Consider the following 12,843-nt stretch of genomic DNA (forward strand, 5'->3'; position numbering starts at 1 on the left):
TGACAGTTATTTGCAAAATGATGGTTTGTGATATAATATTTGTTTACAGTGTTAACTTTAATGTTGTATTTCACATTATTGTTTTCACATTATACTTAGTTTTTTATCTGTCTTTGTGCTGCTGCAGTAAACTCTTACATTTACACACAGTGCTACAGGCCAAATTACAGGACGTGTCTTTGTTTGAAGGCAGCTGCATGCTTCATGTGGCCTGGTGGATCAGTGGGTAGAGTGTCAGGCTGAGATGAATGAACTCAATTGTAACATGCTTCAGTTGTGTAACTGTGCAGATTATGTTTGATCCTGAATGGAACCTGTGTGTGTGTGTTTGTGTGTGTGTGTGTGTGTGCAGACAGTATCTGGCTCAGAAGAACATTTGTCCGTCAGATAAACACAAAGACTGCAGTTAAACATAGAAACTATAAAACACAAACACAGAAAACATTGACTGTGTTTTTTCATCCTCCTCTTCTTCATCAGACACACTCTGTAATCCAGGTAAATTCTATTTTACACTAACACCGTAAAAAGATGATGCTTTCAGACACAGTTATTAAAACCAGCAGTGGAACCAGACAGAACATTCAGAAATCAGTTTCCCTCATTCACACAGAGTATTTCAGCATCAGTGACACTATCAGTTACACCAGGTCAAATCAGCAAGGTGCTGGAACTGAGGAAGCTCAGTTCAGGTTTTAAGATCCATGGACCACAACCAGCCTCCTTCTATCTGTTCAATATATAAAACCTCTCACATCATTAAACCTGTGGTGAATCTAATGTCAAAATCATTACTATTCATTTATATATTTATCAGATTAATCACCTGAACAACCAGTGATCTTACTCCCAGATGATTGGTTGAATTTCTGGCATGTCACAAATTACAGTCAGCTTTCTTATAATATGTAAAATATATATTTCCACTGTCCAGTTTCCCACACGGCTGCTCTCTAAAATTGCTATAAATGACATTGAGCTTCTTTTGTAGTTTAGTTACTTAAATCACCCAGTGGTTTTAATGTTGTGGCTGACTGATTTACAGACTGCTGTGAAAATCTTAATCTTCCAGCCGTCCAACTCCTCATTAGTCTCTCCCACTTCTTATTGTCCTGTCATTGTAGAATCACACAAAGCTATTTCTGTCTTTTTGTCAACTCTTCTTTGAATAAACTGTGAATCTGCTGCTGCACAAACCTGAGCAAAGACTGAACTGACTGAGAAGCTTTTCATGCCGTACAAAGCAGCTATAGACAACAGACACTGTAAGAGGAATCATTTTGATCATTTGTTGACTTTAGATGTACAGTGTGTTCTTATTTTAAGACCTCATAAAACCTGTTGACCATTTTTACCTTTAAGCTACTTTCACAACTTATTGTGACACGAGTCGATTTGAGATAGAAACCTGAAAGTAAGGCCATGGAAAGTCTGCATGTCAGAATATAATGTGGTTTCTGTAGGCAGCAGCTGAGGCTTCCTGTGTCAAAGGACAGGTGTATTCACTAGTGATAGAAACACATCAACTGTAAGTCTCTACTATAAGCATGTTTCAATAACTCCCTAAAAAGCTTTGAATTAATTTTCAAAATGCTGCAGCAAGACAGATCATATTTCTCCTTTACTATTTTTTCTCCATTGGCTTCAAATAAAATCTAGAACAGAATTTAAAACCCTTCTCTTTATATGAATTGGCTGTAGCTCAGTGGGTAGAGCAGTTAGCCATGAACCACAGGGTCAGTGGTTTGACTCCAGGCTACGTGTGACCTTGCAAGACTCTGAACCCAAACTTGCTCCTAGTGGATCAGGTGAGAACCTTTGCATGGCAGGTGCCATCAATGGTGTGTTTCAATTTAGACTTAGATTTTTGCTGCCTTGTACCTCACTTGTAAGTCGCTTTGGATAAAAGCATCTGCTACATGACTAAATGTAAATGTAAATGTAGATTTATAAGGCTTTTGATATGTTTAAGGTCTTATGTTTCCACTCTGTATGTATTGTTTCTTAATAAATATCATAGTACCACATAGTATTAGAATAGTTACCCAATACTTACAGCATAGTAATTTTCATGCCCCCCCCCCCCCCCCCCCCCCCCCCCCCCCCCACACACACACACACACACACACACACACCCACCCACCCTTGAAACACTCTCCAAACCAAGCTGAAGATTTCAAAAGCCATTTTACTTGAAGCCTTCCGTTCTCTCATAATCACCAGACAATAAGAATCCATTGAACAATTGAACATTGTTCATAAAGTACATTTTATAATTGTATTCATTTATCATGACATGTGCTGCTTTCCTCTTGGCCAGGTCGCCCTTGTAAATGTTTAAATTAAAAATTAAAATGTAAAGTCCCATAAATTTACTTGCTATATAAATACATCACAGAATTGAATCACCATCATGATGATCATCATCATCTGATTCAGTTGGATTCTGTGTCTGATTCAGCTCAGACACACACACACAAAACGAATATATTTCATGTGAGAGTCTCTGACGTCTTGTCCACTAAAGACAAAGAACATCAATACAACAGATTATTGAGTATTAATGCTTTGGATCTGTAAAGGATAAAAGGTTGGATGAGTGATAGTAGAATCTGTATGTTTGACTCACCAAGCAGGAGAGAGAAGGATGGAGTCTTCATGTTGTCCTGAAAACAACTGAATGTCTGAACAGCAGACAGACGTCTTCAGACTCAACTTCCCTGTTAACAACATAAACACGTCACAAGCTGTCGTCCATGTCACCATGCTGCTGTCAGATTTCACACAAAATGGCCAAGGGGTGTGTGGGGACTAGAGGAGTCCAATTCAATGTTAAAGCGTTCTGTCTGTAATGTCTGTAAAATACCTTTAAGGCTCAGGAAGAGCAGAGCACCAAAGACCAAATGGTAAAATGGGAACCTTGCATGAATAAGTGAATAAAACTATTTACAATTGTATCTATTTTGTTGTAAAAACAAAATCAGGACACTTTAATTACAAATGTCTTTGTGAAGTGGGACAGTTCTAACACAAAGTGACCTGCATTCTGTCACAAGCTGAACCGTTCAACCTTTGGTACAGAATCAAAAGCTGTTATAACCTGAAATTAATCTTATCGATTTCATTTCTTATTTATTATGAACTTTTCTGTTTTTCTTTTTTTTGTCCTTTCAGCTTATCCTGTGAGTTCACGGTCGCCACAGCGGATCATTTTCCGCATGTTGATTTGTTTTTACGCCGGATACCCTTCCTGATGCAACCCTCAACAATTTCTACTGGGCTTGGACCCAGGTTGTTATCCCCGTATTTACCAAACTCTGCGTCTTGTTATCAGCTACCTACAAGTACATATTTGTAAGTACAGTAAAGCTACAGCATTATCAATAAAATTAACCTTGTTTAACTACAGGGTAAGATGTGGGCTGTTTTATGTATAACTCTTCTAAGGTAAGAAGGTGTAGATAGTAGTTATAGCAGAATTAAATTACCAATATATGGATTAACCATCTTTGAGAATAAACTGTACATGGATCATAACTGGAGTTTTCTTGAGGTCATAAGAAGAAACAGAATGAAAACATTAGTGATCGTGGAAAGTGGCGACATTTGAAAATGAGAGAGTGAGAATAGCATGTGGCTTTTCAGTGAGCATCATCTGAGGCTTCCTGTTTGAATGGACCCCTGAATTCAGAGGTGATGAAGAGGAGTCAGCTCATGACTCCAGTGCTCTTCTACGGGTACTGAAGCTTTGACTCTACTTTTGACATTAACTGTCAATAGAACAGGGCTTTAGTCAGTTCTACACTGTAGACTCTGCAGTATCTAAAATATTACATTTTATTGTTTTTATTACATATTTTATCATAATTAACATAATCTGTATTGTTTAAAATACATTGTTGTCTTCCTGAGTACTTTAACTATGATACTTTAAATACAATGTACTCAAGTAATTTTACTTGAGTAAAAGATCTAAAGTTGGATCAATACTTGCACTTTTACTTTAGTACTGAGTTTGTGTACATGTACCACTTCTGTACACAGAGAATCATTTTGCATCATCTTTCACTTTCTAAACATTCTGATGCTCAAACACATATTTAGCATTAACTAGCATTTTAATGCCGAGCTTCACTGCAGGATGTGTGTGTACTGACAGGAAGTGGACGTGTTCCCTCTGTTTGTTCAGCAGAACTGTGTGTACTGCAGAGCCCCCTCCTGGTCGACCTCCCTTCAGAGTTAATGAAGCACCAGTGTGACCCCATCTACTGCTGTGACGTCACCTTATTACCTCGTTGCTTTGAACAATTTTTGTCTGTATTTGTTTTATCACTTTTGAGGTGGTTTTAAAAAGTTTTCACAGCCTTTACTTATGAATTATTGTGTTAAAAAGCTCATACCGACCACTTTATATTATATTTCAGCTTAGTTTAGTTTTATTTTATTCATTTGCACATAAAAACTGCATAAAAGCAAAAAAAATGTCCCACCAAATGTGACCGCAGAGGTCAAGTAGCAGCAGGCTCATATCAACGAGCTGGTCAAACAAAGCACAAAAATAATAATAATAATACAATTTACACATTGAGAGACAAAGGAAACAACACTGCTCGCTCTCAACCTGAACTTCTTCTAGCTTCTCCGCCCTGGCAGGTGCTACAAAGCTGTTTCTGTGAAAACCACATATTCTCTTTATAAATGTTTATTGTGGTTTGTACAGGTTTAACTAGAAGTAGGTTCCTTGGAGTTCATGTTTTGTGTTTTGAATATGATAATAATATAATAATAGTTAATACTACTACTACTACTACTACTGCTACTACTACTACTACTAATAAAAATAATAATAATAATAACTGGGACTTAATAATATAATATAGTCATGAAGGGGCAGGTTTTCAGTTTGACCAGAGAGACGTTAAGAACAAGGATTGATGTTTATCTGGTTAAAGCTTTTATTGTGAAGGTCATTTTTGGTTTAGAGCAGACTTCCTGTTGAAAGTGACTGTGTTCGGATCAAATTACAGAAACATTCCTGTGAATCTAAAACCAACATTTTAACCGTCAGATCATGAAACTCTGTGGATTCTGTAGTTTGATGATGTTTGTGGTGTTCGTGATTCTCCTGTTCGGTAAGATCATCTTCCTGTGTCTGATCTGTTTGATAAAACATTCACACACGAAAAAAACTGCATTTAGACTTATATAAACACTGCAGCTAAACAGGATCACACATTCTTTTTGCATATGTGCTGGTAAGAAATCATAGATCACATTAAAACCACGTCAATTATTGATCTGTCAGACGTGAAATCACAGTGATGTTTTTTTACTAATATGTGATAAATGTGTGATAAATCAGTGCTTTAGAGATTTCTGTGAGCATCCTGACAGACGGTGAACATACAGCCTCGACTGTGCCCAACCTGTTAATGCTGCTGTTCAGCAGAGCAGAGCAGATCTTGGCAGATTCTGTCACCCTCATACCTACAGTCCAACATAGTTCCTCCTCATCGAGCTCTGTGAGACATTTTTGACACCTTGTCCCACCCAAAGCAAAGAGCAAATATTTGGATCATACTGTATACTCAGATTGTCGTGACATGAAAAAATGCTCTGCATTTATGTCCCACTCTTCTCTCATCTAAGTTTCTTCCTCCTATTTCCCATCTCATCCACTGACCCTGATGTGATCTAGTAGCCATATCTTGCCTCTGAATTCCCTCTAAGACCTGCTTTCTCCTGTTGCATAGTTTAAATAATGAGAGATCTCCAGTTTGAAGTATATTTGCGTACACTCCCCTCCAAAAGTATTGGAACAGTGAGGCCAATTCCTTTTTTTTTTGCTGCAGACTGAAAACATTTTTGTTTGACATCAAAAGATGAATATGAGACCAACGTATCAGCTTTTATTTCCAGGTTTTTACATCTGGATCTGATAGGTGTGTTTGACAGGTGTATTTTGTTGCCCAGATGTGTCCTATGACACTGATTATTCAAACTGAATGTCTACACTCAGTTTCAGATTTGGGTTTTGCCTGTCGTAGCTTGGGCTGCATGGCTTCTTCTGAGATGGACTCATTAATCTTTATTGATGATGTAACACATGATGGCAGCAGCAAAATGAACGCAAAAGTCTACAGAAACATTTTGTCTGCCAATTTCAAGAAAGATGCAACCAAACTGTTTAGATCGTTAATTAAGCAGCAAGATAATGACCCAAAACAACAAAGGAAAACATCAGAAAACATCTCTCAAGAAGAGACATAAACCCTATAAAGCATGAATTTTGGCTGAGGAGGCTGAAGCCTGGAAAAGCATCACAAAAGAAGAATTCAAAACTTTGGTGATGTCAATGGGTCACAGGCTTTATGCAGTTATTGCTACTAAATATTAAGTCTTATTTACTTTAATCTATTTTAAATCTATCTGTTCCAATACTTTTGCTCAAATTAAAAATGGGCTGGGTCAAACAAAAGTTGTGTATCAGATCCAGATGTTGATTTCTTGTCTCATATTCATATTCATATAGTCAGTATGACTATATATATGTGATTTACATTCACTGATATGAGACAGACTCCTGCTGTATCAGCAGGAGTCTGTCTGCTGTGTCTTTGTTGTCCTGCGTCCTCACAGACTTAGTGACAGTTCCTACATCTCAGCATGTAGGACTGATATCTGTGAGGGTTCTGTCCAAAGAGTGTGGACTGTTCCAGGAGGCAGACAAGTGGACATTTGTGTGTCTGTGTGTGTTTCAGTTTCCCAGCATGCTTTAAGTGTAGAGGTATATGAGGGACAGGAGTCTGTCCTCCTGGTGTGCCAGGTCAGCGTCTCTGTTTCCCAGAGGTCCACGGTGGTGTGGAGCCGTGAAGAACTGAAAAACCCAGAAGTTCATGTTCGTCAGCCGAGTGGTGATGATCACACTGACCAGAATCAGCGTTACACCGACCGGACATCAATGAGGACTGATGCCCTGCAGACTGGAGACCTCAGCCTCACTCTGACAAAACCCACCATCAGTGACAGTGACACCTACACCTGCAACGTCCGTAGGATGGGAGAACTACTGAGCCAGACGGAAGAACAGCTGCTGGTCAGAGGTCAGTGCTATGGATACAGGTCAGAGGTCAACACAAGAGGTATCAATACCATCAATTTGAGTTTTTCTAACAGTAGAGTGATGAACACTGATTACAACTTAGGAACAGATGTGTCATTTTTATTTTATTTTATATAAGTATTTCAATCACTTTCTACCTGCTGTCTGATGGAATTTCCTCTGATCCTGGTTCACTGTGCTGCTAATCAACATCTTATGACTTTTTATTGGTGACAAAGTGACATGTCCGGTGGTTTGGTTTTACTCCGCCACAGCTTCCTGCCTCTTCAATATGGTTTAAAAAAGGTAACTCTGCAAACAGCTGTGTGAAACGGTTGTGATGTGTCTTTAGAAGGCTGCAGGGCTTTGATGGACTGAAGGACACGTTTTTCATGGCCAAAGTGACGTCTGTTTTCAGCATAACGTCTGAGACAAATGTCCCTTTGTGCTGCCTTGTTTGAAATGTCTTTGTGTCTGCAGCATGGTGCATGGGTGATTTGGATGAACTGAATTGTCACGTTGTTTGTGTTGACTACAGAACGTCCTCCTCCGGTCTGGCCCTGGGTTCTAGTCCTGATCATCCTCCTTCTCCTGGCTGCCCTCTGTCTGTTTGTGTATGTTGCATATACACGGATGAAGAAGAGGAGAGCAGGTATGTCTGCACAGTCACTGTGGTAGTGTAGTTCACTCCAAACCACCTGGACCCCATCTGATCCAGGTTTATTCATTTCAAATCATCTGAACCTTGTAGTCTTCTTCAGAAAATCTTTCAGATAAGACGATTTCTGCTCCTCTCAGACTTCCAGGTTGGCATAGTGGAGGTGACAGAGGGCGTGGAATCTGTCCTGCTGCCCTTTAAACCCACAGTAAACCTGTCTGGGAATATCCGAGTCAAGTGGAGTCGCTCAGACTCTGAACCTGTGACAGTCCACGTTTGCCAGAACGGCCGCAACGAGCCTCACAAACAGGATGAGGCTTACAGAGGCCGGACAGAGATGAAGGAAGACCTGCTGAAAGTTGGAGACCTCAGTCTGACCCTGAGTAAGCCCTGCCGTGATGACCGTGGTGTCTACGTCTGCACCATCTACAAGAATGGAAAGTTCCTGACGCAGAAAAAAGTGGCCCTGTGTGTCAGAGGTTAGTCCTGTAAATCCAGCACAAAGGTTGATCAGTAACTAAAAACGACTTAAATAGTTACAACACAGCACCAGTCCGACCCATGTTGAAACTTTGCAGCATGTTAAACATGTTGAATCAGCATCAGTTCTAAAGACAGACCACTTCTGTACTGACATTTGCAACTTCTTATCAAACATACTCTCAATTAAATGTAGCTAAAACTGTCTGTGGTGTAAGAGATTAGTACGACTGCTCTGTCGTACCCGGGACCGTTAAGGTTTTTAGGTCGTACACAGGTAGGTCTGCCCATCCCCGTTTGGTGAACATGATATCTTAGGAACGTCATGAAACTTCAGAAATGTCCAACTGGCCTCAAGGACAAACGTATGGAGCCAGAACAGGGATATTAATAACTGAAAAAGGAAAAATTGGCGCTGAAACAAAGTTCAATTGGTATTGGAGAAAAGTATTGGTAGTAAAAAAAACTGCACTGAAAAGTAAAACACAGGTTTAAAAAAATCCAAGCTTTCATTAAACACTATGCTCATACAATAAATGACATTAAACTTCCCTCTCACTTCTCTATATCAAAATATCTCTACTCTCTACTTCTAGCTACAAAATGCCTCCATACAACATAACCTGGAGGATAATTCAGTTCAATTCCTGTCGTCTTGTTGCTCACTATAAGGTTTGTAACCTGTTTTTCCACAGCTCCTCCAGATGACATCATGTGAACTCCTCATGATGAGAAACTCCTCCGGGTGATGTCATCTGGAAGAGTTTTTCAGCAAGAAGCAGAGAAATATTTTAATATAGAGAAGTCAGAGGGAAGTTTGTACATTTACAGCCTAAACAAGTTAAAAATGGGTGAAGTTGCCCTTTAAAATATAGGGACGAAAAGTCACACAAGATTCTTTTGAAACGTTTACATCAGTTAAAACGTTAATATTTGCGACTGACACTGGCAGTGAGACCTATTTAAAAAACTAGAAGTTCACTTTGTTTTACTTTCATATTCTGTGTGGACCTTACAGGTCATGTTGTCAGCTCTCCTCCATCCAGGATCTCACTCTGAATCTGTGCTTTGTTTATCTGCTTTCTTTTCTCACAGCAGTCGAGAGATAGAAGCTTCGTCTACAGACCGTTTATTCTCTTTTAATGCTTGTGCAGCTGAAAGCCTGGATCTCCTGAGCCTGGTTAAAGTGAAGGAGGACAGGACAGGAGAACATACAGAGTTCTGCATCTTCACGAGTGTCTGTGTCTCCTCCAAGATCTATAGACTTGGAAGAGATGAAGACATTGCTCGCTTTGAATCCTTTTTTCAATTCAGGACATTATAAATAGTGGACAGAGAGGAGAAAGTTAAACATGTGGAACAAAATCTCTTTGTCATGAAGAGAGTACAAGCAGTTTAACCTGTAGAAATCACCTGTGGTCCTCTATTCACTAAACCCATGCTGCTTGTTATGTTGCTACAATGAACTGTTGACTGTCGGTCTCCTGTCTTCTCAGCCTTCCAGGTAGCAACCATGGAGGTGACAGAGGGGGTGGAGTCTGTGCTGCTGCCCTGTAAAATCACAGCTGGTCTTCCTGAGGACGTCACGGTGGAGTGGAAAGTCACAGTTCCTAAACCCATGATGGTCCACGTGTATCAAAACAACCAAACCCAGCCAGACAAACAGCACGAGGTTTACAGAGGCCGCACAGAGATGAAGAAAGACCCAATGCAAACTGGAGACCTCAGTCTGACCCTGAGTGACCCCAGAGTCGATGATGGAGGTGTCTACATCTGCGCTGTCTACAGAGATGGAGAAACCCTGCAACAGAAAAGAGTGGCACTCTGTGTCAAAGGTCAGTGTAGAGACATTCTGTCCACTAATCTAATAAAAACCACAGACGTTGCCACGGTAACAGGGTGCCAACATGAATCTCAACAGACTAAAGAAACAACAACACAAAGAAAAATTAGAAATTCTAAATAACGTTTGCACTCACATCAGAGTAGATCTGTAGTCTCTCAGTGCGTCTGCTACAGCTGCTGTCTGTCTCTGCAGTTCATCTTCTTATTCCTGTCCTCTCAGTCTGTCAGGTAGAGAAGGTGGAGATAACGGAGGGGGTGAAAACTGCCCTGCTGCCCTTCCAAACCAGAGGTCAGCTGCCTGAGGACGTCACAGTGGAGTGGAGACGCTCAGACCCCAAACCCATGGTGGTCCATCTGTTTCAGAACGGCCAGAACCAGCCAGACACACAGGACGAGGTTTACAGAGGCCGCACAGAGATGAAGACAGACCCCATGGGAACTGGAGACCTCAGTCTGACCCTGAGAAAACCCCAGTTTGATGATGGTGGCGTCTACATCTGCACCGTCTACACAGATGGAGAAACCTTGGCACAGAAAATAGTTGTACTCTGCATCCAAGGTCAGTGAGAGTCCAGTAAAAAGTTCAGTCAGAACCAGAAAGTTTGAAAAATGGGACAGTTCCAATACAAACAGATGCAGTTTTAGGTAACTGTAACTGCATCCACTCAATCACCTAAAAGTGTCATAGCCCCTAAACCAAACATCTGAAAAGATGGAAGATGATCCAGTCTTACTTATCTGTGTGTGCTAAAAGTATGTGAACCTCTAGGATTATCAGTTAATTTCAAGGGAAACAGAGTCAGGTGTTTGAATAAATGGAATGACAATCAGGTGAGTCTGCGGGGTCTGGGTCTATACCGTCAAAGTCTGATCTTGATAACATAGGTTTGTAGAAGTGTGCCATGGCTCCAACAAAGGAGATTTCTCTACAGGCCAAACCGTGTTGGTCATATAACAGTAAAGTGTTGCAGTTTGATCTTTTTAGTTTGTGTCCCTGCATCCATGCCCCCTCAACAGTTTCTTTTTTATTTCTGAAGGCCTTAGATAAGTTATTGATGCTCACCAGGATGGAAAGAGTTACAAAAGAGTTTGGACTCCAACAGTCACCTATCAGGCAGATCATGCAAACGTGGAGAACATTCAACACTACTCTTACTTTCCCCGGTAGTGTAGACCAACAGAGATCAGACCGAGAGCAGAGGTGTGAAATAGTCCCGGAAGTCACGGAGAACCTCAGGCTAAAATCTAGAAACTAAACATCTCTCCCGCAGCGGCTAAAATCTTAAGTCGACCATCAGGAGATCAGTGAACAACAATGGTGAACATGGCAGAGCTGCAGGAGGAAGCTGCTACTCTCCACCATTGCTGCCTGTCTGCAGTTTGTTTAAGACCATGTAAATAAACCAGTAGGTTTTTGGAAGAATGTTCTGTGGACTGATGAGACCAAATTAGACCTTTTTGGTTTGAATGTTTTATCTTTGGTGCTGACCAAACCCTGCATCCTAATACACCTTATCCTGTCCCTCCTGTGAATAGGGGTGTTAGCAGTATAAAGATCTGGACCTGCTTTGTCTTTTCTGGACTAGGACGACTTGTGCTCATTAATGAAGCTATGAATTCTGAGTTGGATCAGCAAATCACACATTTTGTCGTGTGTAACAATTCACATACTTTTGCCAGATACAGATATTTAATGTTTGATCATTTTCCACAGTGAATAAATGAATAGGTGTGATGTTTGTGTCTCATGTGAGAATCTGATCATGGTTTAGATCAAATTTATGCAGAATTCGAGAAATTTCCAGGCACCACTGTATCATTTGTATTTGTTGCTTGTCTCCTCTGCAGAGGACTGGAAGACAACTATGGAGTTATTGTATCAAGACGACGGGAAGAAGAACAACACAACACTTCATCAGCTCCTTGGATTTATATGTATGTTCACTTCTTCTGTCCTTGTTTTTCCTGCCTGTTGCTGTGTTTGTCCTACATTCAGGAAGGAGAAACAAACTAAGCTCTGGCTGTTTCTTTATCTCTGCTGCTGCTTTGTCATTTGTCTCCGATCATGTTGATTGTCCCTGGTTAGTGATTGTTTCTCTAGTTACTTGTTTGTCCCCCATTTTAGATTGTGTTTGTCTGACTGTCCTCTTTCTTGTTTACAGATGAAACAGTTGACATCAGGAACAGAAGCAGCTCCACCGATTCAACTCCATTGATGGCAGTTGGATAAGTTGTTGTTCAGTCTAATATGATGTAAAAATAAGTTTGGTCCAATGATCCAAACTCATTTTGGATCAGAGAGAAAATGGAGGTGAAGAAGCTTAACATCAAACAGAGACACGACATCATTTCATTTGGTCTAACTAAGTCTAACATGGTCCAGACTATTCTGAAACAACACCAAATGATTTATTACAATGCTATTTCCAAATCTTTTGTACAGAAGACAGATGTGGACCTCTGATACAATCTGGTCTGTAACTTGACACTTTCTGGTCTACAGAACCAAAGCTGAAGTGAACTGCAATCTGGTCCAAACTGTTCAGTGAACTTAAGTGTTACTTTGCAAGAACCAGCATTAAATCAGAAAAAGTTGAGTTTCTCTGCATCTGCTGCTGATCAGACAACTACAGTATTACATATAACTCATTTTATTTCACAGTTAAAGATAAAAAAAAAACTGAATTCCCAATAAATTCTTTAGTTTTACTTTTGAAGCTGATTTTTGTTGTTGTTGTACATCAGACATATACATATA

General features: G+C 40.1%; 1 protein-coding gene across 1 annotated transcript; it reads left to right on the top strand.

Moving 5' to 3' along the window:
- The first annotated feature begins 4,973 nt into the window (after positions 1 to 4,973).
- LOC137137980 (butyrophilin-like protein 2) lies at positions 4,974 to 12,794 on the top strand. The gene is made up of 8 exons (XM_067524852.1): positions 4,974 to 5,132; positions 6,762 to 7,103; positions 7,641 to 7,754; positions 7,901 to 8,239; positions 9,737 to 10,075; positions 10,306 to 10,644; positions 11,934 to 12,020; positions 12,248 to 12,794. Exons 1-8 carry the CDS (start codon positions 5,072 to 5,074, stop codon positions 12,313 to 12,315), a joined length of 1,689 nt encoding a protein of 562 aa, XP_067380953.1. The 5' UTR covers positions 4,974 to 5,071; the 3' UTR covers positions 12,316 to 12,794.
- The last annotated feature ends 49 nt before the right edge of the window (positions 12,795 to 12,843 follow it).

Source organism: Channa argus, chromosome 12 (assembly GCF_033026475.1).
Source record: "Channa argus isolate prfri chromosome 12, Channa argus male v1.0, whole genome shotgun sequence".
In the NCBI taxonomy this organism is placed as follows: domain Eukaryota; kingdom Metazoa; phylum Chordata; class Actinopteri; order Anabantiformes; family Channidae; genus Channa; species Channa argus.